The sequence below is a fragment of the Lagopus muta genome, chromosome 1 (genome assembly GCF_023343835.1).
Source record: "Lagopus muta isolate bLagMut1 chromosome 1, bLagMut1 primary, whole genome shotgun sequence".
NCBI classification, from domain to species: Eukaryota; Metazoa; Chordata; class Aves; order Galliformes; family Phasianidae; genus Lagopus; species Lagopus muta.
The window spans coordinates 536,177-563,056 of record NC_064433.1 but is presented as its reverse complement, the minus strand read 5'-3'; the positions used below and the strand labels follow the sequence as shown (position 1 = coordinate 563,056).

The window sequence follows — 26,880 nt, the reverse complement described above, 5'->3', positions numbered from 1 at the left end:
ACGGTCTCTATGGGTGCCAATGGGTCCCAAAGTGTCTCTATGGGCCCCATTGTGTCTCTATGGGTCCCTATGTGTCTCTATGGGTCTCTAAGGGGCGCCCAGCATGTCTCTATGGGTCCCAACGTGTCTCTATGGGTCTCTATGGGTCTCTATGGGTCCCCAACATGTCTAAACCACCCCCCCCCGGTAAAGGTTCGCCCCCCACTTTTCCACCCCCCCCAGCGCCTTGTCACCCACTTGGTCTTTCAATAAAATATATGCTTGGTTGTGAGCGCGGCTCACAGTAATTGGAGGGGGGGGGGGGGGTCCAGCATTGGGCTGCTGTGAAATCCTTGGGGGGGGGGGGGGTCCCAATGTGTCCCAATGTGTCTCTATGGGTCCCTACGTGTCTCTATGGGTCCCAATGTGTCTCTATGGGTCCCAATGGGTCCCCAACGTGTCTCTATGGGTCCCAATGGGTCCCTATAGGTCTCTATAGGTCCCAATGGGTCCCAATGGGTCCCTGTGGGTCCCAATGTGTTTTCTATGGGTCCCAAAGTGTCTCTGTGGGTCCCAACGTGTCTCTATGGGTCCCAAGGTGTCTCTATGGCTCTCAAGGTGCCTCTATGGCTCCCAATGGGTCCCAATGTGTCCCTATGGGTCCCAATGTGTCTCTATGGGTCTCAATGTGTCTCTGTGGGTCCCATTGTGTCTCCATGGGTCCCAATGGGTCCCCAATGTGTCTCTATGGCTCTCAACATGTCTCTATGGCTCTCAATGTGTCTCTATGTGGGGACCCCAATGGGACATGGGAACCTCAATGGATTTGAAGGATCCCAATGGGACATGGAGGAACCCTAATGGGACATGGGGACCTCAATGGGACATGGGGACCCCAAGGGGACGTGGGGACCCCAAGGGGACGTGGAGGATCCCAATGGCACATGGGGACCTCAATGGCACTCTGGGACCCCAATGGGACATGGAGGACCCTAATGGGACATGGGGACCTCAATGGGACATGGGGACCTCAATGGGATGTGGGGACCCTAATGGCACTTGGGGACCTCAATGGGATGTGAAGGATCCCAATGGGACATGGAGGAACCCTAATGGGACACGGGGACCTCAATGGGACATGGGGACCTCAATGGGATGTGGGGACCCTAATGGCACTTGGGGACCTCAATGGGATGTGGAGGATCCCAATGGGATGTGGGGACCACAGTGGGAAATGGATGATCCCAATGGGATGTGGGGACCCCAATGGGACATGGAGGGCCTAATGGGACATGGGGACCTCAATGGGATGTGGGGGATCCCAATGGGACATGGAGGATCCCAATGGGACATGGGACCTCAATGGCACTCTGGGACCTCAATGGGACGTGGGGACCCCAATGGGACATGGGGACCCTCAATGGGATGTGGGGGACCCCAGTGGGACTTGGGGACCTCAATGGGGCATGGGGACCCCCAATGGGATGTGAAGGATCCCAATGGGACATGGAGGACCCTCAATGGGATGTGGGGACCCCAATGGGATGTGGAGGATCCCAATGGGTCGTGGGGACCTCAATGGCACTCTGGGACCTCAATGGGACATGGGGACCTCAATGGGATGTGGAGGACCTTAATGGGACATGGGGACCACAATAGAACTTGGGGACCCCCAATGGGATGTGGGGGACCCTAGTGGGACTTGGGGAGCTCAGTGGGACATGGATGATCCCAATGGGACATGGAGGATCCCAGTGGGACATGGAGGAACCCCAATGGGACATGGAGGATCCCAGTGGGACATGGAGGAACCCAATGGGACATGGAGGATCCCAGTGGGACATGGGACCTCAATGGCACTCTGGGACCCCAATGGGACATGGAGGAACCCAATGGGACATGGAGGACCCTAATGGGACATGTGGACCTCAATGGAACATGGCTGCCAGGGGGGTGGTGGGTTCCCTTCTGTGCAGATGCTCACATCTCACCTGGACGCCGAGCTGTGCGACCTGCGTGGCCCAGTGCTGCCTGCAGGGAGGTGCAGGGGAGCCCCAGAGCCCCGCGGTGATGGGAGCTCAGGTCCTCATGTGAGGAGGGGGAGGAGAGGCCCGGTGCGGGGACAGAGAGCACAGAACGACGTGAAGCTTTCTTATAAATTTATTACATAATAATAATAATAATAATATAATATAAGAAACATAGATCTCTGTGGGGGATGTGTATCACAACGTCAAGGGCGGGAGGTGAATGGCCACACCTCCATGACTCTGGAGAAGGAGAAATCTCCTCCGAAAATCCATACAAAATTAAGGGTGAAGTCAAACTGACCCTGTAAAATTAAAAACAGGACAACAAAATAAAACCCACAGGTGAGGTTCATCCGGGTGGGATTCGAGCGCGGAGGTGGGGACGAGGCCTGCGGCTCCGCGTGTGCGAGGTGCAGGCGTGTGGATGGATGCACATGCAGAGGCCTGGTGAGTGTGCACTGTGCCCGGGGGGCCGCGCGCGTGTGGGGATACACGCACATGTCTACATGCAGGCCAGCAATGGGGGGAGCACGGGGGGCTGGAGGAAGAAAACCGGGCCGCACGGCGCTGCTGACGGAGCTGGGGGGCCGCTGGTAGCAAAGCATGGTGGCTTTGGCTGCCCATGGCCATCAGCAATGATGTGCATTGGCTTTGGTTGACCATGGGCATCAACCACAAAGCACATTGAGTTTGGTTGACCATGGCCATCAGCCACAAAGCACAATGGTTTGGTTGCCCATGGGCATCAACCACAAAGCATGATGACTTTGGCTGCCCATGGCCATCACCAAAGATGTCCATTGGCTTTGGCTGCCCAAGGCCATCAGCAACGATGTCCATTGGCTTTGGTTGACCATGGCCATCAACCACAAAACATGGTGGCTTTGGCTGCCCATGACCATCAGGCACAAAGCACCAACGGGTTTGGCTGCCCATGGCCATCAACCACAAAGCACGATGGCTTTGGTTGCCCATGGCCATCAGCAACAAATCATAATGACTTTGGCTGCCCATGGCCATCAACCACAAAGCATGATGACTTTGGCTGCCCATGGCCATCAGCAGTGATGTGCATTGGCTTTGGTTGCTCATGGGCATCAACCACAAAGCACAACGGGTTTGGTTGACCATGGCCATCAGCAACAAAGCACGATGGCTTTGGCTGCCCATGGCCATCAGCAACAAATCATAAAGGCTTTTGGTTGACCATGGCCATCAGCAACAAAGCATGATGACTTTAGCTGCCCATGGCCATCAGCAACGATGTCCATTGGCTTTGGTTGCCCATGGCCATCAGCAATGATGTCCATTGGCTTTGGCTGCCCATGGGCATCAACCACAAAGCACATTGAGTTTGGCTGCCCATGGCCATCACCAACAAAAGCACGATGGCTTTGGTTGCCCATGGCCATCAGCAATGATGTGCATCGGCTTTGGTTGCCCATGGCCATCAGCCACAAAGCACATTGAGTTTGGCTGCCCATGGCCATCACCAACAAAAGCACGATGGCTTTGGCTGCCCATGGCCATCAGCAATGATGTGCATTGACTTTGGCTGCCCACGGCCATCAGCAATGATGTGCATTGGATTTAGCTGCCCATGGCCATCAGCAACAAAGCAAATTGGCTTTGGTTGCCCATGGCCATCAGCAATGATGTGCATTGACTTTGGCTGCCCACGGCCATCAGCCACGAAGTGCGTCGGGTTTTGGTTCCTTTTCTCCTAACAGAGTTACAGAGGGGGGGGTTATGAAGAAATGAGGATCGATGGGTTTTGGTTTGGACAAAGGAAAAATACCAACAACTTTTTTTTTGTGTGTGTGTGTTTTTTTTTCCTTAAAAATTCCCTTCAAAGCCAGAAAAAAAAAATCTCAAAAAAAACCAAAAAAAAAATCCCAAAAAATGAAACCCCCCCAAGAAGTGAAGTTGTCTCCCTTTGTACAGAAGTAACCCAAGGTCGAGAAGCCGTGAGCATCACAGTGAGGGCAGCGGGCGCCGCGCGCTCGGCCTCCTCCTGAATGGCTTGTCAAAGCGAAGCGTCTCACTGGGCCCGGGATGCTCGGGGGTGGAGATGCCAATGCCATCAGATCTAAAGTCAGAAGAGAGCTATCTACACGGGGGGAAAACCCTCTTTGCTTCAGCTGAGAGAAAGAAACCCCAAAATAAAGGTTAAGTAGCAGCAGATGCTGGAGCTGAAATGGTGAGATTCTGTCTGGGGGGAGCAGAAATGAGGGGGGGATGCGAGCGGCGCTGGGGCCGATCTGCGCTCACGGCTCGTGGGGAGCGGTGTGGGGCCCAAAGCCCTGAGCCCATGATGGTGGGGCTCTGTGTGCATCCGGCCATGGAGGGGGTGGGCAAGGAGATGGGAGGAGGAGGAAAGGATGGGCAAGGAGATGGGAAGGTGAGAATAGAAGGGATGGGAAATGAGATGGGAGGGTGAGAATAGAAGGGATGGGAAATGAGATGGATGAGGAATAGAAGGGATGGGAAATGAGATGGGAGGGTGAGAATAGAAGGGATGGGAAGTGAGATGGGAGGAGGAATAGAAGGGATGGGAAGTGAGATGGGAGGAGGAATAGAAGGGATGGGAAGTGAGATGGGAGGAGGAATAGAAGGGATGGGAAGTGAGATGGGAGGAGGAATAGAAGGGATGGGCAATGAGATGGGAGGGTGAGAATAGAAGGGATGGGAAATGAGATGGGAGGAGGAGGAATAGAAGGGATGGGAAGTGAGATGGGAGGGAGAGGGATAGAAGGGATGGGAAATGAGATGGGAGGAGGAATAGAAGGGATGGGAAGTGAGATGGGAGGAGGAGGAATAGAAGGGATGGAAATGAGATGGGAGGAGGAACAGAAGGGATGGGAAGTGAGATGGGAGGAGGAGGAATAGAAGGGATGGGAAGTGAGATGGGAGGGAGAGGGATAGAAGGGATGGGAAATGAGATGGGAGGAGGAGGAATAGAAGGGATGGGAAGTGAGATGGGAGGAGGAATAGAAGGGATGGGCACTGATATTTGAGGACGAGGGAACAGAAGGGATGGGAACTGAGATGGGAGGAGGAATAGAAGGGATGGGAACTGAGATGGGAGAAGGAATAGAAGGGATGGGAAATGAGATGGGGGGAGGAATGGAAGGGATGGGAAGTGAGATGGGAGGGAGGAATAGAAGGGATGGGAAATGAGATGGGAGGAGGAATAGAAGGGATGGGAAATGAGATGGGAGGAGGAATAGAAGGGATGGGAAATGAGATGGGAGGAGGAATAGAAGGGATGGGAAGTGAGATGGGAGGAGGAATAGAAGGGATGGGAAGTGAGATGGGAGGAGGAATAGAAGGGATGGGAAGTGAGATGGGAGGGTGAGAATAGAAGGGATGGGAAATGAGATGGGAGGAGGAGGAATAGAAGGGATGGGCACTGATATTTGAGGACGAGGGAACAGAAGGCCTTGGCTCTGAGATGGGAGGAGGGATGGAAGGGCTGAGCGCTGAGATGGGAAGATAAAGCCAAGGAGGAGGGCACTGAGGAGCTGGCGCTGCTCCATGCTGGAAGCAGGGTTTGGCGCAGACCCGAGCAGCCTTGGGGACGGGGCGATGGCACGGCTGTGGTTGGGTGTCGCCTTCTTTTGTGTTCTCCTGACTGGGACGAGCCGTGGTGCCGTGGGGTCTTCGCCCCGTGGTCACCCAGTGTTTTCCAACACAGGCACGGCTGCAGCTGCTTGGCACGGTGGGAGCTGGGGGGCACACGGCGGCGCGGGCGCCGGGCAGAACTGTGTGCCCACCGTCCATCTCCAGCCCTGGGTGGGAGGAGGGGGGCAGCGGTGGGGGCGAGGAAGGCATTTGGGAAATGGCAAGAAGGCGTCCAGCTTCCAGGTCCCAGACCGAACGTCCTGCAGAAAAGTTTCGCTCTGCAGTCTTCTGGCCCCTCTTGGAGAGGGGCGGCTGCAGGCGGGGGTCTCTGTGGGTCGCCCCAGAAGCAGCTGCGGAAGGGGCAGAGACCCGAACTCCTCAGGTGGAGCCCGAGGAGCTGCCTGCACTCAGGGCAACACAGAACACTCCAACCTGTGCACCGAGCGCTGGGGGCTCAGGGCCGTGCCAGGGGGGGATGCTGGGCAGCGGGACTGCGCTGCTCTGGGGGGGGGTGGGGGGCTGCTGGGGTCTGCGTTACCTGCAGGAATGGGGAGAGGGAAATGGGGAGGGGGTTGGGAATGGGGATGGGGTGGGGATGGGATGGGGATGGGGATGGGGATGGGGATAGGGATAGGAGCAGGGATAGGGATGGGGACGGGGATGGGATGGAATGGGGATGGGATGGAGATAGGGGTAGGGGTAGGGATGGGGATGGGATGGGGATGGGGATGGGGATGGGGATGGGGATGGGGATGGGATGGGGATGGGGATGGGATGGGAATAGGAACGGGGATGGGGATGGAATGGGGATAGGGATAGGGATAGGAGCAGGGATAGGGACGGGGATGGGGATGGGGATGGGGATGGGGATGGGGATGGGGATGGGGATAGGGATGGGGATGGGGATAAGGATAGGGATAGGGATAGGGATAGAGATAGGGATAGGGATGGGGATGGAATGGGGATAGGGATAGGGATAGGGATAGGGATAGGGATAGGGATAGGGATAGGGATAGGGATAGGGATAGGGATAGGGATGGGATGGGAATAGGAACGGGGATGGAGATGGAATGGGGATAGGGATAGGGCTGGGGATAGGGATAGGAATGGGGATAGGGATAGGGCTGGGGATAGGGATAGGGATAGGGATGGGGATAGGGATAGGGATAGGGATAGGGATAGAGATAGGGATAGGGATAGAGATAGGGATGGGGATAGGGATGGGGATGGAGGAGGTGGGAGCAGGGTGCAGGTGCAGGGCTGCAGAACAAAGCTGGGCAGCCTGGGCAGAACCTGCATTGGTGCAGAGGTTCGGAGCACGGTGAGCTGCAGCATGCGGGACGGTGTAACGAGCGGCAAGCATGGGGCGTGCAGCAGGAGAGGGCGGCGTGGGGCACGAGGCTGATGCACCAGCGGCACGGAGGCCCCACGGCACGGCGCAGGCGATGGGCAGCCCCACAGCACCGCAAGGAGGCCCTGCAGAAGCAGCGTGAGGAACAGGAGGGTGGACTGGCGGCCTGTGGAACTGCCAGTGTCTGTGGCAGAGGCTGCAGGGCACAGGGCAGCGATGCCACGGCGTGGGCTGATGGAACAGAAGGGAGGTTTGGGTTGCAGGGGAACGCGCCTGGCTCACGGCACGGCTCTGAGATGCGGGCTGTGAGGAGCAGGAGGTGACGACAAGCAGGCAGGCAGAGCATGGAGGAGCGCGGAGCTGCGGTGGCCGCTGCACATCCTTGGTGCAGGACCGTCCTGGGCACGAGTGTGCCGACAAACTGCGGTTCATCAGAGGGTGCTCCCTCGTGCCAGGGTGGGCGCAGGGGATGCAATGCGGGTCATGGGGGGTGGGGGGACCTGCGGGGAGCTGAGGATGAAGGATGGGGACGATGCGATGCTCGTGTCGAAATGCGAAGGGACCATCAGGGGAGTGTGGTGGGTGTGCAGAGGGCAGGGCTGGATGGGACCGGAGGTGATAACGGCACAGGGCACGGCGCAGCATTGGCACACACAGGAGGGCGGGCGCAGTGGCAAAGCTGGCCAGCAAGGAGGCGGCCTCGGGTGGACGCGATGGCTGCAGTCAAAGCTGGGATGCTTCCTGGCTCCCCCGTTATCGGGCGGGAGGCCTGGAGCACCCCGGGTATCTACAAGGGAGTTTTGCCTGCGGAATAAGAAGGTACAGGTTGGGAGCCCCTTGCCTTCCCCGTGCAAGTGCTGGGGCATCGCCTGGGGAGGGAAGAAGCGCTGTGGATACACAGAATTCAGTGGTTTCCGGAGGGCTCCAGGTGGAGCCTCAGAGGCCGAGAGCTCAGGGTAAGGAGAAAGCACCGCAGCCACCGGGGCCCATCTGAGGGGCTCAGCCCGGGGCCGCGCGCAGGGGAAGGGGCCGCAGCCCCAGCCCTGGGCCTTCCACTGGCTGAAGGTTGTAAAGGTTGGTAGATGTGTGAGGGTCAGAAGGAACCTCCTTGTCCTTCCCTCTAGCACCAGAAGAGTTAATGCCTTCGTGGGGGACTCGGCTTTTGGGGAACACCAGTCACCAAGCCGTCCCCTGGCCAGCCCTGAGCCCAGGTGCGCCATGCCGGCCAGGGGAGCGCGTGGGGCCGGGAATGGGGCTGCTGCCCCTCCGGTACCGGGGCCGCCCCAAGCCGTGGGTCTGCGGGTTCCCCGGCACCGGAGGGAGAGCAGCATCCGGGAGCGGGGACTGGAAGCTCTCCACCTCCGTGCGTCTGCCTCTGCCTGCGGGGATGGAAGACGTGGTGTGTCCCAAAAACCGAGCGGTTTCGTTGCTTCGTGTTTCGATAGCTTTAAAATCCAGAGTGTCTGAAAGGAGCTGTCGGTTTGGTTTTGGTGGTTTTTTTTTCCAAAGTTTTTTTTTTTTTTTTAAAAAGACTTTTTTTTTTGCCTTTTTTTTTTTTTCCCTTTTTCTTTTTTTTCCCTTTTTTTTTTTTTCCCTTTTTTTTTCCCTTTTTTTTTGTTTTTTTTTTGTTTTTTTTTTTCACTTTGAACATTCATTCAGTCAGTCGCTTAAAAACTCCCATGAGCGATGGGCGACCTGGGGGAGGGGTGCGGGCACCGCCTCGTCAGCATCTCCACAAGTCTAGAGATATATAGATTTAGTAAAATCATAACAAAATCAGGTGGCTATAGCTATAGATATAGATATATAGATATTTGCTCTCTCTTTCCAAATATATAGCTGATCGGTTAAAAAGATGCAAAATAAGGATGACAAGGACAGAGTGGGAATCCCGTGGGTCAGAATCGTCTCTTGTAGATCATCAGCTGCTCTCTATATAAATGCACGGAGATTAAATATTACCCATCAACGCGTCCCCTTGGAAACAAGACCCCAAACCAAGAGGAAACCAAACACCTCCCCCCACCCCCCCCACCCTCACCGTTGGCAAAGCGTTTGCTGCTGGGTCCCCACCAGCCTCCCTCGACACCCCCCAAACATGCTTCAATCCATGCGGTTTCGCTCCCTCTCCTCTCTCGCGCGGCTCCGGTCTGCCGGGAGAGCCGGATGAGGGGCTGCGGGGTTGGAGCGGGGCGGGAGCGGGGCGGCCACCCCCACGGCACCAGGACCCCTGGCTGGGCCGCCCCGCCGCCGAGGCTGCTCCCCCCCCCTCAGCACCCTGCCTGCCTCCTGCAGCAGGCGGCACCACTGGGCCGAGCCGCGCCAACAGGCCTCGTTGTGCCACCGGGCCTCGTTGTGCCATCAGGCCTTGTGCCACCAGGCCTAACTGTACTGTTGGGCCTAACTGTGCCACCAGGCCTCATGCCACTGGGCCTAATTGTGCCACTAAGCCTAACCGTACTGCTGGGCCTAACTAAGGCACCAGGCCTAACTGTGTCACCAGGCCTAACCGTACTGCTGGGCCTAACTGAGCCACCAGGCCTAACTGTGTCACCAGGCCTAACCGTACTGCTGGGCCTAACTGAGCCACCAGGCCTAACAGTACTGCTGGGCCTAACTGAGCCACCAGGCCTAACAGTACTGCTGGGATTAACCGAGCCACCAGGCCTTGTGCCACCAGGCCTAACAGTACTGCTGGGCCTAACTGTGCCACCAGGCCTCATGCCACCAGGCCTAATAGTACTGCTGAGCCTAACTGAGCCACCAGGCCTAACAGTACTGCTGGGCCTAACCGAGCCACCAGGCTTTGTGCCAACAGGCCTAACCGTACTGCTGGGCCTAACTGAGCCACCAGGCCTAACAGTACTGCTGGGCCTAACTGAGCCACCAGGCCTCGTGCCACCAGGCCTAATAGTACTGCTGGGCCTAACTGTGCCACCAGGCCTCATGCCACCAGGCCTAACTGTGTCACCAGGCCTAACAGTACTGCTGGGCCTAACTGAGCCACCAGGCCTCGTGCCACTGGGCCTAACTGAGCCACCAGGCCTTGTTGTGCCACCAGGCCTCGCTATGCCACTGGGCCTGGGTGCGCCATTGGGCCCAGCCATGTCACTGGGCCTAGTTGCACTGCTGGGCCTAAGCGCACCATGAGGCCTAGCTGTGCCACAGGGCCTGGCCACACCACCAGGCCTAGAGGCACTGCCAGGCCCAGCTGTGCTTCCAGGCCTCACTGTGTCGCTGGGCCTGGCTGCACAGCTGGGTTTAGCCACACTGCTGGGGCCTGGCTGCACTGCTGGGCCCGGCTGTGCTGCACACCCCAGGGCCTGGCCGGCCCGCTCCCACCTGCCACGCGAGGTGCCTGCAGGAGGGTCAGGCTCCTCGCCTGGCGGCGGGCCGGCCCCCAGCCCCAGCCAGGTGTCACCGTGCCACAGGCCAGGCCCAGAGCCGTGGCATGGCGGCACGTGGCTCCTCGGCCCTTCCGGCCACTGGCGACGCCCCCAGGCAAGAGCACATCAAGCGATATACAGGCCGGACTCTCTGGGAGGGACGGAAAAGAGGATGTATTTCATGCAACATTCCTTTTCCCGAAGGCGTCGCGGGGGCCGGCGGGGCCGAGCGGGGCTGCGCTGTGCGCGGCGCGGGGCTGCCTGGGAGCGGGTGGGGGCCGTCAGGCTCCGCACCCTTCAGTGCAGTGCTCAGAGTAGAAAGAGAATCAAAATGGGTTTTATTAGTCTGGTAGAAACGTCCCCCCGCCCCGTTGGTGGCTCTGGAAGAGGCCGGCGCTGCCTAGCATGGTCAGCTGTCTACCAGCTGCTTGAGTGCCCGCTCGATGTTCATCCGGTGCCCGACCCGTGTCACCCCCAACTCCACAAAGTCCTCCTTGGTGAGGGCGGGCAGATGCGTGCCCTCGATCTCATGGTCCTCAAACTTGTCTCGGTGCTCCACCAAGTTGATGCTTTCCAGCCAGTCCCCAACGTCGTACTTGTTCCACAGGTGGAGGGGTTTCTGCATGAAGGGCCTCGGCGGGTGGAGGGTGTGCAGGGGCGGCCCTGGCGAGGGGGATGGGGACGGGGAGCGGCTCCGGGCGCTCACACTCCTGACCACAAAGCGCACCTCCTTGGGCTCGTGTGGGATGGAGAGGCTGGAAGATTTGAGGATGGTGGGAGGGGTCAGGCCGTAGGGCCGCACGGTGCTGAGCGGCTCTGTCCGATCCAGAGCCGGCTTCACGGGGCTGGGGGTACGTCGGGTTACGGGGGTAGCGACTGCCAGGTCGAACCGTGTAGGTGGTCCCGGAGCTCCGCTGGGAAATGGTGCTGAGTTCTCCTAAACTACTGAAAAGTCTGCAGAAAGAACGGTACAGCGAGAGAGAGAGGAGAGAGAAGAGCAGAGCGCGGGGTGAGGCCAGGTCCCCAGACACAGAGCACACACACAACGCGCGGGGACGCGGCTCGGAGCTCCGGCCAAGACCTGCTGCAAGCCCTGCGAGGTCTGCTCCGAGGAGGCAGAAGAGGTGCGGCGATTTCCTCCGGGAGCTCCGGATCTCGGCCGCGCTGCCATCGCTCCGCACACCCAAAGCCCTCCTGGGAGCAGCCCTGGCCCTGCAGCCCTCTGTGGATTCACTGGGAAGTGCCACACTGAGGACCTCGCACCGCCGCCTGCCCCCTCTGGCTGGGACCACCTCCCCTCACTAAAGCAGAGCGCCAGGCACAGCCAGAGCAACGCACAACCGCCTGAGCACATCTGCCATGGGGACAGAGCCCCACTGTAGGACGACAGGGACTTCCAGCACCTCCCCAGGCACCGGCGCGAGGCTCCGGGCGTGGGGCAGCAGGATCCGACCGTCGCAGAATGGGGCTGAGCTCTGCTGCGGGCTGTGCGTGGGGCAGGGAGAGGCCTGACCTGTCTACATCCTGCTCTGCCCCCATAAGCATAAATGCTCCGACCTGCAGGGCTGTGTGAGAGCAGCGTGGTGCTGGGCCAGTCCCTTCTGCAGCAGCGCCGGGGATGCGCCGTGTCCCTGGGCACCGGCCAAGGTCTGCTCTGCACCAGACTGGAGGATGTGACAGGAGACAAACGGTGCTGCAAGAACGCCTCCCTTCTGCCATCACCCGCTTGTCATAAACCTCACCTGGCGTAAACAAGGATGCTCCCAACGGGAAAATAAACGGAACATAAAAACAGCAGAGGGCAACTGCCTGAAGTGCTCTGACCGGAGCGAGCCCCTCGGCCTGGGGAGCCCAGAGGTGGCATCCTGTGGGGCCATTGGGGCCTCGGTGCTGAGCGGGGCCATGGGACTCTGCGCGGTCCTTCTGTGCACCCGGCATCCAGCTCAGCCACTTCTGCCCCATGCTGCCTCCAGCTGCCCTGCCTGCCGCTCTTTGACTAGGCTGTGCTTTGGCCAACAAGCAGCCAATGGAGCGCGTTGCCCCTGGCTGGTCTGCAACCCAACCTCCAGCCCAGCCACGGAGGGGCAGGAAGGCGCCGGGGCACCACGGCACCCTGCAGCTCTGCCTTCCCCTCCTGGAACAAAGCGACGGCTACAGAAATGCACTCAGTGCCCAAAGCCACCAACGCAGGCGCTGCGTGAGAGCCGCGCTCTGAGAGGCCCAGAGGCGCTAACTGAAGATGGTGAATAGATTCCTATCCACAGGAACAGGAAGGGCAGCCCGTGGGCTCAGCCACGCTGCCTCTTGCGCTGATCCTCTTCCCACCTTGGCACAGAAAGCAGGAGTTAGAAAGGAGCGTGACGGTGAGTCACACTTGGGAAGCGCCATCGGTACGAAAGAGGAACAACTGAACGACCTTGAGGGCTGCGGTACGAGAAACAGAACACGAAGGGACGGAACGCAGCTCACGGGGCTGGCAAAGGATCTCTGCTTTCAGCCAGAGCTCATCTGTAGGAAAGGATGAAGGAGGAGAAAGTTCTGGGTCTGCTGGCACAGCAGGGGTGCCTCGAGACCTACATGTGAACTCACATCACCGCAGCAGACACCGCTGCCATCTCTGCTGCTGGAATTTGGGTTCCCCCACGTTCATGTGAAGAGGTGAGGCTGCAGGCAGTGGCAGCTGGTTGCCAAGAGCTCGCTCAGCCCGGCGAAGATGGGACGGAGAGGGGCACTGCTTCCAGAGGTTGGGAAAGGAGAGACTGCAGTGGGAGAGAGCAAGGATGCCATGCAGGAATGCTCAGCGGGCAGCAGGTGACACCCAGCTGTCATCCCTGCCCTGCTCAGGGAGCTGGCAGCCCAGCAGGCACTTTGGTGCCAAATGCAGGAGGAGGACAGGGCTGCGGCCTGCCAGGAGCGATGCGATGCCTCGCTGCTGAGGGATGCAATTAGTTACGGTCTGAGGGCTGGAACTTGCAGAACAAGCCAAAATCTGTGTCCAAATGTGAATGAATCTTGATGGAGGATGAACGACGACCTCTGCAGAGAGGATTTCAGAGGACAGCAACACGCGGCGTTGTGCAGTGAGGGGATGGGCTCAGGGTGCAGCGGGGAGGGTTGGAATTGGGAACAACCTGCGCTGCAATCAGCACTGCACAGCTGCCCAGGGCAGCCCCCATCCCTGGGGGTGTTTGGTGAGCACTGTGGCACTGGGGGACGTGGGCAGTGGGATGGGTTGGGGTCGCACTGGGGTTCTCAGAGCTCTTCTCCACCTGAATGATTCTGAGAGCTTCCAGGCTGAGGACCCAGGAGCTGAGATGGGGGTTCAGACAGGGCAGATTCTGCCCCACTTATGCTGCAATTCGTCCTGAGCTTCTTTGAATTTCAGTTGGCTTCACAAGCGCTTGGCATCCCTGCAGAGGAGCTGGAAATCCCCACAGGTGGGCACAGAGAGACCCTGCTGTCCATCTGCCCTGCTGTCACCGCCACCCCTCTCCCCACAGCCAGGTAAGGTTGGCGTGCGCGGATGCAGCGACCTCAGCACTGCTGTCACTGCCTGTGAGGGTGCAGAGCTGCAAGGACTCCGTGGCTCTCAGCACAGCTCCTTTGCTGTCCAGTGGCTTCCAGGGTCAGGTTAGCTCAGGAAAGAGCTCTGCAGAGCACATCCTCTTCAGCACGGAGGATGGTCGGCTGTCCTGTGGGAGCTCCGCTCCGCCAGCAGTGCTGTGCCATAGAGGACGCTGCTCCCTACGGCCCGGCTCTGGAAGATGATTTCTCCATTGGCACTTTGCTCACAGGCACTCAGCTCTGCTCTGAGCCAGGGAAGCGTTTCTGGATGGGATCCTTCACGAGCCACGGCCCAGCACCGCCTCCCTTCTGATGCATTACGCAGAGCAGTGACGTCTGCTCGCAGGGCTGCTTCTGGATCAGTGCTCCTCGCCGTGGCTTCGCGTTGGCGCACGATGAGATTGGCCACAGGGCTGCACACTCACACCGACACACCAGGACCAAGCTGAGGCCAAACGCTGCCCTGTCTCCAGGCGCTGCTCCATCTTTGAGTGCTGCCCTGTGATGCCGTGCAGGGCTTTGCCTTTCATAGAATCATAGAATCACAGAATCACCCGGGTTGGAAGGGACCCCGAGGATCATGGAGTTCCAACCCCCCTGCCTGGCAGGGCCACCAAACATCCACATTCAGATCTATGTGTCCCTATGTGTCCCTACCTGTCCCTATGTGTCCCTACGTGTCTCTATATGTCCCAATGTGTCCCTGTATGTCCCTAAGTGTCCCCATGTGTCTCTATGTGTCCCTATCTGTCCCTATGTGTCACTGTATGTCCCTATCTGTCCCTACATGTCCCTATGTGTCCCTATATGTCTCTGTATGTCCCTATGTCTCCCTATCTGTCCCTATGTGTCCCTATGTGTCTCTGTATGTCCCTATGTGTCCCTACATGTCCCTATCACAGAATCACAGAATCCCCCGGGTTGGAAGGGACCCCAAGGATCATGGAGTTCCAACCCCCCTGCTTGGCAGGGCCACCAAACATCCACATTCAGATCAGGTTGCCCAGGACCCCGTCCAACTTGTCCCTATGTGTCCCTATGGCAGCCCTGTGTGCCCCTATGGTGTCCCTATGTGTCCCTATGGCAGCCCTGTGTGCCCCTATGGGGTCCTCATGTGCCCCAATGGTGACCTTATGTGTCCCAATAGCATCCTTTTATGTCCCTATGGTGTCCTCATGTGTCCCTATGGTGTCCCAATGTGTCCCCATAGCATCCTTATCTGTCCCTATGGTGTCCTCATGCTCCCCTATGGCTCCTCATGTGTCCCTATGGCTCCTCATGTGTCCCTATGGCGACCTTACGTGTCCCTATGGCATCCCTGTGTGCCCCTATGAATCACAGAATCACAGATCACAGAATCAGCCGGGTTGGAAGGGACCCCAAGGATCATGGAGTTCCAACCCCCCTGCTTGGCAGGGCCACCAAACATCCACATTCAGATCAGGTTGCCCTGGACCCCGTCCAACCTGTCCCTATGTGTCCCTATGGCAGCCCTGTGTGCCCCTATGGTGTCCCTATGTGTCCCTATGGCAGCCCTGTGTGCCCCTATGGGGTCCTCATGTGTCCCTATGGTGACCTTATGTGTCCCAATAGCATCCTTTTATGTCCCTATGGTGTCCTCATGTGTCCCTATGGTGTCCCAATGTGTCCCCATAGCATCCTTATATGTCCCTATGGTGTCCTCATGCTCCCCTATGGCTCCTCATGTGTCCCTATGGCATCCTTGTGTGCCCCTATGGCTCCTCATGTGTCCCTATGGTGTCCTCATGTGTCCCTATGGCAGCACTGTGTGCCCCTATGAATCACAGATCACAGAATCACCCGGGTTGGAAGGGACCCCAAGGATCATGCAGCTCCAACCCCCCTGCCTGGCAGGGCCACCAAACATCCACATTCACATCAGGTTGCCCAGGACCCCGTCCAACCTGGCCTTAAACACGTCCAAGGACGGGGCATCCACAACCTCCCTGGGCAGAGCTCATGGGGGCATTGGATGCTATAGGATCCCATAGGTGACCCCCACTGCCATGGGGTCCCCAAACCCCACTGTGGGTGGGTGCTCTAGGATCCCATGGGTGCCTCCCACCGCCATGGGGTGCCCTGTATCCCATGGGGTCCCCTGTATCCCACTGGGATGGATGCTCTAGGATCCCATAGGGGGCACTGGGTGCCATGGGGTCTCCTGTATCCCACAGAGATGGATGCTCTAGGATCCCATAGGGGGCACTGGGTGCCATAGGGTGCTATGGGGTCCTGCCTGGGGATGGGTGCTCTAGGATCCCATTGGTGCCCCCCACCACCATGGGGTGCCCTGTATCCCAACAGGACGGATCCTATAGCATCCCATAGGTGCCATTGGGTGCCATGGGGTCCCATGACATTAGGGTTAGAACTTCCCCCTCACATCCAACCTAAATCTTCCCTCCTTCAACTTGGATCCATTTCCCCTCGTCCTGCTGTTGTCAGCCCTGTTGCAGAGTTGACTCCCCTCCTGGCTGTAGGTTCCCTTCAGGTATTGATAGGCTGCCATGAGGTCACCCCGCAGCCTTCTCTTCTCCAGGCTGAACAAAGCCCAGCTCCCTCAGCCTGTCCTCATAGGGGAGCTGCTCCAGCCCCCTCATCATCTTAGTTGCCCTCCTCTGGGCCCTTTCCAAATCCCCCCATCCCCCATACCGACCCCATTCCCCCCTCACTGCCCCCTATAACGACCCCATTGCCCCCCAGCCCCCCTCATTGCCCCCCATTCCCCTCACTGCCCCCTATAACGACCCCATTGCCCCCCAGCCCCCCTCATTGCCCCCCATTCCCCTCACTGCCCCCTATAACGACCCCATCCCCCCTCACTGCCACCTATAACGACCCCATCCCCCCTCATTGCCCCCTATAACGACCCCATTGGCCCCCAAGCCCCCCTCATTGCCCCCCATTCCCCTCACTGCCCCCTATAACGACCCCATCCCCCCCTCACTGCCACCTATAACTACCCCATCCCCCCTCACTGCCACCTATAACGACCCCATTGCCCCCCCATTGCCCCCCACCCCCCCCATACCCACCCCATTCCCCCCTCACTGCCCCCTATAACGACCCCATTGCCCCCCAGCCCCCCTTATTTCCCCCCATTCCCCTCACTGCCCCCTATAACGACCGCATTGCCCTCCTTCCCCCTCACTGCCACCTATAACGACCCCATCCCCCCTCACTGCCACCTATAACTACCTCATCCCCCCTCATTGCCCCCTATAACGACCCCATTGTCCCCCCATTGCCCCCCACCCCCCCATACCCACCCCATTCCCCCCTCACTGCCCCCTATAACGACCCCATTGCACCCCAGCCCCCCTCATTGCCCCCCATTCCCCTCACTGCCCCATATAATGACCCCATCCCCCCTCACTGCCACCTATAACGACCCCATCCCCCCTCACTGCCACCTATAACGACCCCATTGCCCCCCCATTGCCCCCCACCCCCCCATACCCACCCCATTCCCCCCTCACTGCCCCCTATAACGACCCCATTGCCCCCCAGCCCCCCTTATTTCCCCCCATTCCCCTCACTGCCCCCTATAACGACCGCATTGCCCTCCTTCCCCCTCACTGCCACCTATAACGACCCCATCCCCCCTCACTGCCACCTATAACTACCTCATCCCCCCTCATTGCCCCCTATAACGACCCCATTGTCCCCCCATTGCCCCCCACCCCCCCATACCCACCCCATTCCCCCCTCACTGCCCCCCTATAACGACCCCATTGCACCCCAGCCCCCCTCATTGCCCCCCATTCCCCTCACTGCCCCATATAATGACCCCATCCCCCCTCACTGCCACCTATAACGACCCCATCCCCCCTCACTGCCACCTATAACTACCTCATCCCCCCTCATTGCCCCCTATAACGACCCCATTGTCCCCCCATTGCCCCCCACCCCCCCCATACCCACCCCATTCCCCCCTCACTGCCCCCTATAACGACCCCATTGCACCCCAGCCCCCCTCATTGCCCCCCATTCCCCTCACTGCCCCATATAATGACCCCATCCCCCCTCACTGCCACCTATAACGACCCCATTGCCCCCCCATTGCCCCCCACCCCCCCCATACCCACCCCATTCCCCCCCTCACCGCCCCCTATAACCACCCTAATGCCCCCCCAGCCCCCTCACTGCCCCCTATAACGACCCCAGTGCCCCCCATCCCCCCTTATTGCCCCCTATACAGCCCCCTCATCATCTTAGTCGCCCTCCTCTGGACCCTTTCCACAATCTCAATGTCTTTCTTGTACTGAGGGCTCCACACCTGGACACAGAGCCATTGACCACCACCCTCTGTCTGCGGCCTTTCAACCAATTGCTCATCCATCGGCTCGTCCACCCATCAAATCCACTTCCCTCCAATTTGGAGATGAGGATGTGGTGTGGGACCATGTCAAAGGCCTTGCTCAGGTCCAGGTAAATGACATCGCTCGCCTTCCCTTCGTCCACCAATGCCGTCACTCCATCATAGAAGGCCACAAGATTTGTTAGGCATGGCCTTCCTTTGGTGAAGCCGTGCTGTCTCGGATCCCATGCTCATTCTTTATGTGACCAAACATGTTGTCCAGGAGGATCTGTTCCATCATCTTCCCAGGCACGGAGCTGAGACTCACCGGCCTGTAGTTCCCCAGCTTACAATCAATTGCACCAGGCCTCTTCAGTGCTGCCCGCTGCTCCTTTGGGCCCCACTGTGTAAACACAACCCAGAAGCTTTGTAGGGAAAATGAAGTGCTTTCTTCGTCTCCTGTGCGCAGCGATGCTCCGGCTGCACCTTGGAGGACCACAGCAGCAAGGAGACGGCGGCTGCCACAGCTCTGCCTCCAGGACCCAGCACACGTCCCACAGCGCAGGCTGCAATCAGCACAAAGAGGCACAGCTCTCATGGGAAGCATCTCACGAGGAAGGCGCGTTCTCACCAAGCAAAGAGGGATGCTGTGTTTGCCTGGCTGCTAATGGAACCCTTTGGGAACACTCTGACGATTAACGGCACTGACGGCTGAGCCTCCTTTCTTTCATCTTGGTATTTCAGTCCCAATTCATTCAGCAGTAACCAGACCCAGCGACTGCAGGAACTCCGCCGCTTGCTCTCGCTTCCAGCGCTCCCGGTGCCCAAACGTTTTCATCCTCCCTCCAAAACATCACCAGCGCTCATCACGGAGCTGCAAAAGGATTCTCCAAGGCTGGATGTGGCTCCGGGCAGCCTGGTCTGGTGGTTGGCAACCCCTGCACACGGCAGGGGGGTTTGAGACGAGATGGTCATGGTGGTCCTTATCAACCCAGGCCGTTCTCTGGTTCTCTGATTCTCCTCCCACCAAGACCTCCTCCAAAGCTGTGGGGCCGCACTTGTGGTTCTCCAGCAGCACCCAGAGAGCCCAGAGGTTACGGCCATGGGCAGGGAGGGCAGCAGGCAGGCATTGCTCCTCTCTCTTTGCCTAAATGCAGTTGGAGATGCTGAGTTCCCCCTGCACACACAGATGGCGTCGCGCCCCTCCAGCTCTCTCCTTTCAAAGGGATTTGGCCTGTCAGAACCTCCACGTCCGGCTCTGCAAACAGAACACGGAAGGGAAGGGCGGAAGAGAAAGGGAAGGAAACCTGCAAAGCAAAGCTCAGAGCACGAAGGGCCGCACTGCTGCTGAATGGCAGGGAAACGTGGCTGCAATGGGAGCGACTGAGGTGAGCGCACAGCCAGGACCCCCAGTGCAGAGATGTGGGGCTGCAGCAGCGCACGCTGCACAACTGTGGGTGCTGCTGGGTGCTGCCATGGCCGGCAATTCCCAATGTCCTCTTTCATCCCCCCGATGATGGGGAAAAGGATCCCCTCAGCTGATTGTTGACAAGTAGGGCGCAGGGACAGATGCACCCAACGGCTGCGAGGACCACAGTGATCAGAGACACGAGCTGGGGGAGAACTCAGGAAGCCCAGCAAAGAGAAGAGCAAAATCCTGCACCTGAGGGGGTGGGAGAAGCCCGTGCTGCAGGACCAGGAGCCAGCAGCCTGTCCTGGGGCCGCTCACAGAGCTGATCCCAGCGAGGGCTCATCCAGGGCCTGGGGCACTGCTGGGATCCCCACTGCAAGAGGGATGTGGGGTCCGGGAGAGACAAGAGAGGGTTGTGATGGTGAGGAGGGACTGGGACACGTGATGGCTGTGATGGCTGTGATGAGGGACTGGGACACGAGATGGCCATGATGGTGATGATGGTGATGGTTGTGATGGTGATGAGGGACTGGGACACGTGATGGCTGTGATGGTGAGGAGGGACTGGGACACGTGATGGTGAGGAGGGACTGGGACACGTGATGGCTGTGATGAGGGACTGGGACACGTGATGGCAGTGATGGTGATGATGGTGATGGTTGTGATGGTGATGAGGGACTGGGACACGTGATGGCTGTGATGGTGATGATGGTGATGGCTGTGATGGTGAGGAGGGACTGGGACACGTGATGGTGATGAGGGACTGGGACACGTGATGGCTGTGATGGTGAGGAGGGACTGGGACACGTGATGGCCGTGATGGTGATGAGGGACTGGGACACGTGATGGCAGTGATGGTGATGATGGTGATGGTTGTGATGGTGATGAGGGACTGGGACACGAGATGGCTGTGATGGTGAGGACGGACTGGGACATGTGATGGCTGTGATGGTGATGATGGTGATGGCTGTGATGGTGATGAGGGACTGGGACACGAGATGGCCGTGATGAGGGACTGGGACACGTGATGGCCATGATGGTGATGATGGTGATGGCCGTGATGGTGATGAAGGACTGGGACACGAGATGGCTGTGATGAGGGACTGGGACACGTGATGGTGAGGAGGGACTGGGACACGTGATGGCTGTGATGGTGATGATGGTGATGGCTGTGATGGTGATGAGGGACTGGGACACGAGATGGCTGTGATGGTGATGAGGGACTGGGACATGTGATGGCTGTGATGGCAATGAGGGACTGGGACACGTGATGGCAGTGATGAGGGACTGGGACACGTGATGGTGATGATGGTGATGATGGTGATGGTTGTGATGGTGAGGAGGGACTGGGACACGAGATGGCTGTGATGGTGATGAAGGACTGGGATACGTGATGGCTGTGATGGTGATGATGGTGATGGTTGTGATGGTGATGAGGGACTGGGACACGTGATGGCAGTGATGAGGGACTGGGACACGTGATGGCAGTGATGAAGGACTGGGACACGTGATGGCTGTGATGGTGATGAGGGACTGGGACACATGATGGCTGTGATGGTGATGATGGTGATGGCTGTGATGGTGATGAAGGACTGGGACACAAGATGGCTGTGATGGTGATGATGGTGATGGTTGTGATGGTGATGAAGGACTGGGACACAAGATGGCTGTGATGGTGATGAGGGACTGGGACACGTGATGGCCATGATGAGGGACTGGGACACGATATGGCCGTGATGGGGATGATGGTGATGGTTGTGATGGTGATGAGGAGGGACTGGGACACGTGATGGTGATGATGGTGATGATGGTGATGGTTGTGATGGTGAGGAGGGACTGGGACACGTGATGGCCGTGATGGTGAGGAGGGATTGGGACACGTGATGGCTGTGATGGGGATGAGGGACTGGGACACGTGATGGCTGTGATGAGGGACTGGGACACGAGATGGCTGTGATGGTGAGGATGGACTGGGACATGTGATGGCTGTGATGGTGATGATGGTGATGGCTGTGATGGTGATGATGGTGATGGCCGTGATGGTGATGAGGAGGGACTGGGACACGTGATGGTGATGATGGTGATGATGGTGATGGTTGTGATGGTGAGGAGGGACTGGGACACGTGATGGCCGTGATGGTGAGGAGGGATTGGGACACGTGATGGCTGTGATGAGGGACTGGGACACATGATGGCTGTGATGGTGATGACGGTGATGGCTGTGATGGTGATGAGGGACTGGGACACGAGATGGCTGTGATGGTGAGGACGGACTGGGACATGTGATGGCCGTGATGGTGATGATGGTGATGGCTGTGATGGTGATGAGGGACTGGGACACGTGATGGCTGTGATGGTGATGATGGTGATGGCCGTGATGGCGATGAGGCACTGGGACAGCGGGGGCTGCTCAGCCGGAGGGAGGCTTTGTCGGCTCTCAGTGTGTGAATATCTGATGGAAGGGAATGAAGAAGGGGGAGGCGGTGCCCAGAGTGGACAAGCAGCGATGGGCACGCTTAGAATACAGGCAGAAGACTTTCCAAGGAAGGCATCAAATGGTTTCTTCACTGCGAGGACGACCCAGCGCTGGCACAGCCCCCATCCCAGCCATGGCAGACCTGGAGGTGCCTTGGGAGCCCCCAGCTCTCCCCTCCAACATCACCATTCCTCGGACTTCAGGCCCCACGTGGAGCTGCAAGGGACTGACGTCCCCATGGGAAATGTCCCCTGTGGGAAACAGCATCGCTGCCTATGGGGAGAACCCTCCATGGGGCGCTTGGGGACGTGGTGGGGACAGGATGCAGTGGTGATGTGAGAGGCCTCATCCAACCCGATTCTGTGATTCTACGGCTCAGTGTCCCCCACAGCTTCCATGTTTTCTGCAAACCACGTTAAGCACGGTGCTTCTCATGCAATTGGCAACTCTGCCAAACCGAACGGGACGCTGACACGCAACGCTGACCCCGCTGTTCACCTTTCCCCACAACGACGAGCTCCTCCTGCCCCTCATTCCTGTCCTCCCCCCTGCAGAACACAACCGCCAGCACCGCCTCGCTCTGCGCTGCTCACCACTCCTGGCCTCCCCGCCGCCACGACGCGCGGTCCCACATCGCCAGCTCTGCTCCTGGGGGCCAAGCAGGGAGAGCTGCCCTCTGTGGGGCTGTGTGGGGCAGGAGAAGCGCGGCTCTCACCTCTGCCAGCAGCACAACCAGACACAGACAACCGCGTGAGCACCAGGCCAGTGCTGAGCAGAGCATCCCCATCCGAACAGCAGGAGCTGCGAAGCTCTTGGAGCTTTTGGAGCGGGTCCAGAGGAGGGCATTGAGATGAGCAGAGGGCTGGAGCAGCTCTGCTATGAGGAAAGGTTGGGAGAACTGGGATTGATTGGATTGGAGAAGAGAAGGATCCAGGGAGACCTCATGGTGGCCTTCAGTGCTTGAAGGGAGCGGATAAACAGGAGGGGAACGGCTGTTGGAGGGTGGATGGTGATGGGACAAGGGGAATGGCTTTAAAGTGAGACAGGGGAGGTTTGGGTTGGATATGAGGGGGAAGTTTTTCATGCAGAGGGCGGTGAGGCAGTGGCACAGGTTGCCCAAGGAGGCTGTGGATGCCCCATCCCTGCAGGCATTGGAGGCCAGGCTGGATGTGGCTGTGGGCAGCCTGGGCTGCTGGTTGGCGACCTGCACACAGCAGGGGCTTGGAGCTGATGCTCACCATGGGCCTCTGCAACCCAGGCCATTCTATGGCTCTGTGGTTCTATGATTAAGGAGCCCTGCAGAGGACTGGCAATCCCTGTGGGTCACAGCTGTGCCCGCAGGTCGGCGACGCAGCCACGCTTTGTGCTCAGAGGAAGGTTGGGAAGAGATAGAAGAGGTGGAAACAGAACGCTGCCAGTGGGACACAACAGGGACAGGGCAATGAGCAGAGCCACACCTGCCCAAGGCTGGTGGGTGCGAATGGAAACAAGGCACGCGTGTTGGGTTGGACGACGATGTGGACTCAACAGGAGCGACGGGGGGAGACCTGGAGGCCTTGCAAGCACAGCAAGCAGAGCTGGGTGCACCGATGGAAGATTCCTGCCCCAAGGACACACAGAAGAGCCCGGATCCCTCCTCACCCAACAGCACCTCGCACCAACCCGGAGAAGGCTGAGCCACGTGCCGCAAAACACCTCCTGCCCCCCTGCCTCACCCGTTCAATACAAGTACAAAATTCTTCTCCATAAATCCACTGCCTGAGGCCAGCATGGCATCGTGAGAGAGCAAAACAGGGATGTTATGGGATGTTATGGGAGGGGGCTGCTTTGGTGCAGCACAACCAGCACCGGTCCTGAACCACACAGCGCTCAAAGGAGGCGACCCACCGGGCTGCCCCTGTTCCATAGGCTCTGCCTGTCCACCTCTGCCCAAGCAGCATTCCTTTACTTATTTCAGCTCTATGACCTTTAAGGACCCTTCCAACCCAACCATCCCATGTCTCTATGATCTTTAAGGACCCTTCCAACCCAACCATACTGTGCCTCTATGATATTTAAAGACCTTTCCAACCCAACCATTCTATGGCTCTATGGTCGTTAAGGACCCTTCCAACCCAACCATCCTGTGGCTCTATGATCTTTAAGGACCCTTCCAACCCAACCATTCCATGGTTCTGTCATCTTTAAGGACCCTTCCAACCCAACCATCCCATGGCTCTATGACTTTTAAGGACCCTTCCAACCCAACCATCCCATGCCTCTATGATCTTTAAGGACCCTTCCAACCCAACCATCCTGTGCCTCTATGATCTTTAAGGAGCCTTCCAACCCAACCATCCCATGGCTCTATGACTTTTAAGGACCCTTCCAACCCAACCATCCCATGGCTCTATGATCTTTAAGGACCCTTCCAACTCAACCATCCTGTGGCTCTATGATCTCTAAGGACCCTTCCAACCCAACCATCCCATTGCTCTATGATCTTTAAGGACCCTTCCAACCCAACCATCCCGTGCCTCTATGATCTTTAAGGACCCTTCCAACCCAACCATCCTGTGCCTCTATGATCTTTAAGGACCCTTCCAACCAACCATCCCATGGCTCTATGGTCTCTAAGGACCCTTCCAACCCAACCATCCCATAGCTCTATGATCTTTAAGGACCCTTCCAACCCAACCATTCCATGGCTCTATGACCTTTAAGGACCCTTCCAACCCAACCATCCCGTGGCTCTATGATCTTTAAGGACCCTTCCAACCCAACCATCCCGTGGCTCTGTGATCTTTAAGGACCCTTCCAACCCAACCATTCCATGGCTCTATGATCTTTAAGGACCCTTCCAACCAACCATTCTATGCCTCTATGATCTTTAAGGACCCTTCCAACCCAACCATCCCGTGGCTCTATGATCTTGAAGGACCCTTCCAACCCAACCATCTCGTGCCTTTATGATCTTTAAGGACCCTTCCAACCCAACCACCCCACACCTCCCTGATTCTGTCACGCACTCCCAGACGGCAGCCATCACTTTCACACCTGAACCTTGGGGCTGCTGCAGGACCCAGCCTCCTCAGTGCAACCATCAAGCACTCCAGTTTTACCCCTCCTCACCCTTCCCAAAAAGTAAATGCAAAACCTGCACTAAGAAAACACTTAAAGCACCCAGCTAAGCAAGCACCAGTGAAAGCCAGAGTGGATTTCACACCTCGTTCCACTGCTGTTGGATGTTTTCCATGGGAACAACGCTGCACAAGGGGGCTGCGTGGGGGCTCTGCCCACTGCCCACACCGACACGGCCCTGCTGGGCTGCATGCAGTGCCCGTCCCTGTCCTGCCTGTGCTTGGGGCTCAGTGGGGCTGTGCTGGAAGCGGGGCAGCACAGCTGTGTGACCCCAAAGGGACGCGTGCAGGGCTGTGACGTTGTCTGCAATGCCAGCTCAGCTGAATGAGGATGGAACTGGCTGCGTCGCATTGCAAGCAGCTCTAATCACGTGAATGCTGATGAGTGCTGTCCTGATGTGGGGTCAGCAGCAAGCTCTGCTCAGTCTCAAAAGTGGCCCCGACCGCTGCCTGCATCACAGAGCCCACAGCTTCCCCACCTGCAGCGTGCTGTGTGACAGCAGGAGGTTTAGGTTGGATATTAGGAGCAGCACGGAGTGCACAGACAGCAGCCCTCCTGCTGCCAACCGTGGGTGAACAAAGTGAGATGTGCTGTGCTAAGACCGAGGCACGACCCTGCCCACAGCAGTGCCCCGTCCCCAGCCGCAGCCCTGGGCTCCACCACCTCCGCCGGGCAGACAGCAATGGAGTTCCCACCCTCTGCTGGAAGCTGCTGTGCGGCACAGCCTGGAGCAAAGCAGACCTGATCCATGCAGGTGGCATCCAGGAGGAACCGGCAGCCCAGCGGTGGTGGGTGGCATCTGGCATGAGAGTCCTACGTGCTGCCACTCTGCTCTCCCGGGGACTGGCCCTGTCCAGCCGGGCACCGGTGAGGGGTGAGGACTTGGAAATCCAACAATGTGCAGAAAATGACAAATAAAATCAAACAGGAGACTGCCCAGAGCTCTGGGTGCGCCGTCACACGTGGGAGCAACACAGGTGGATGTAGCTACGTTCAAACACACTACGGGTCAAAAAAAAGCCAACGGGATGGACAGACAGACAAACACGGAAGAAGCACAACCAAGACCACACAGTTGGCCATGCACACCGGGGAAATTCACCTGGAGAGCAGCCTGGGGTGGGAGCACATGCCCCAGGTGGAATCCAACAGGGAGGAAGGGGCCTCGGAGCTTGGTCCGGCCTGGGGAACTGGAGATTCATAGAGTGAGTTGGGTTGGAAGGGACCTTTATAGGTCACAGAGTCACAGAATGGGTTGGGCTGGGAAGGATCTTAAAGATCACAGAGACAAAGAATGGTTGAGTTGGTTTGGGAGGGATCTTGAAGACCACAGAGATATAGAGTTGGTTCGGTTGGGTTGGAAGGGGTCTTATAGACCACAGAGCCACAGAATGGTTGGGTTGGGTTGGGTTGGGTTGGGTTGGGTTGGGTTGGAAGGGGTCTTATAGATCATGGAGCCACGGAATGGTTGGGTTGGGTTGGGTTGGGTTGGGTTGGGTTGGGTTGGGTTGGAAGGGGTCTTATAGATCACAAAGCCACAGAATGGTTGGGTTGGGTTGGGTTGGGTTGGAAGGGGTCTTATAGATCATGGAGCCACAGAATGGTTGGGTTGGGTTGG

General features: G+C 58.1%; 3 protein-coding genes across 4 annotated transcripts in view; all 3 read right to left on the bottom strand.

Annotated features, from left to right (window-relative positions):
* Positions 1–2,124: 2,124 nt before the first annotated feature.
* Positions 2,125–6,139, bottom strand: LOC125684060 (uncharacterized). Its single transcript, XM_048925755.1, has 2 exons — positions 5,422–6,139; positions 2,125–5,317 (listed from the first exon to the last, which is right to left on the bottom strand). Exons 1-2 carry the CDS (start codon positions 5,546–5,548, stop codon positions 4,179–4,181), a joined length of 1,266 nt encoding a protein of 421 aa, XP_048781712.1. The 5' UTR covers positions 5,549–6,139; the 3' UTR covers positions 2,125–4,178.
* A 4,637-nt stretch (positions 6,140–10,776) lies between these two features.
* Positions 10,777–26,880, bottom strand: part of SHANK3 (SH3 and multiple ankyrin repeat domains 3) — a 298,288-nt gene continuing 282,184 nt past the window's right edge. Inside the window, 2 exon segments of the mRNA XM_048925496.1 lie at positions 10,777–11,238; positions 11,240–11,324. Coding sequence (XP_048781453.1) covers positions 10,780–11,238; positions 11,240–11,324 — 544 coding nt within the window. The 3' untranslated portion in view covers positions 10,777–10,779.
* On the bottom strand, positions 11,552–26,689 carry LOC125683965 (uncharacterized). Of its 2 annotated transcripts, XM_048925560.1 has the most exons (3): positions 18,235–26,689; positions 12,960–14,457; positions 11,552–12,878 (listed from the first exon to the last, which is right to left on the bottom strand). In XM_048925560.1, exon 1 carries the CDS (start codon positions 21,854–21,856, stop codon positions 20,006–20,008), a length of 1,851 nt encoding a protein of 616 aa, XP_048781517.1. In that variant the 5' UTR covers positions 21,857–26,689; the 3' UTR covers positions 11,552–12,878; positions 12,960–14,457; positions 18,235–20,005. The 2 variants fall into 2 exon arrangements, with proteins under 2 accessions (XP_048781517.1, XP_048781510.1); XM_048925553.1 differs by having other exon boundaries at positions 11,552–14,457.

Bases quoted from the DNA above. Each gene is read 5' to 3' on its own strand.
- LOC125684060 (XM_048925755.1), bottom strand. From the start codon at position 5,548: ATGGAGCAGCGCCAGCTCCTCAGTGCCCTCCTCCTTGGCTTTATCTTC. The intron at 5,318-5,421 runs TGCCCATCCCTT...CTCCCATCTCAC, and splicing joins CCCTCGTCCTCAAATATCAG to TTCCCATCCCTTCTATTCCT.
- LOC125683965 (XM_048925553.1), bottom strand. From the start codon at position 21,856: ATGTGTCCCAGTCCCTCATCACAGCCATCACGTGTCCCAATCCCTCCT.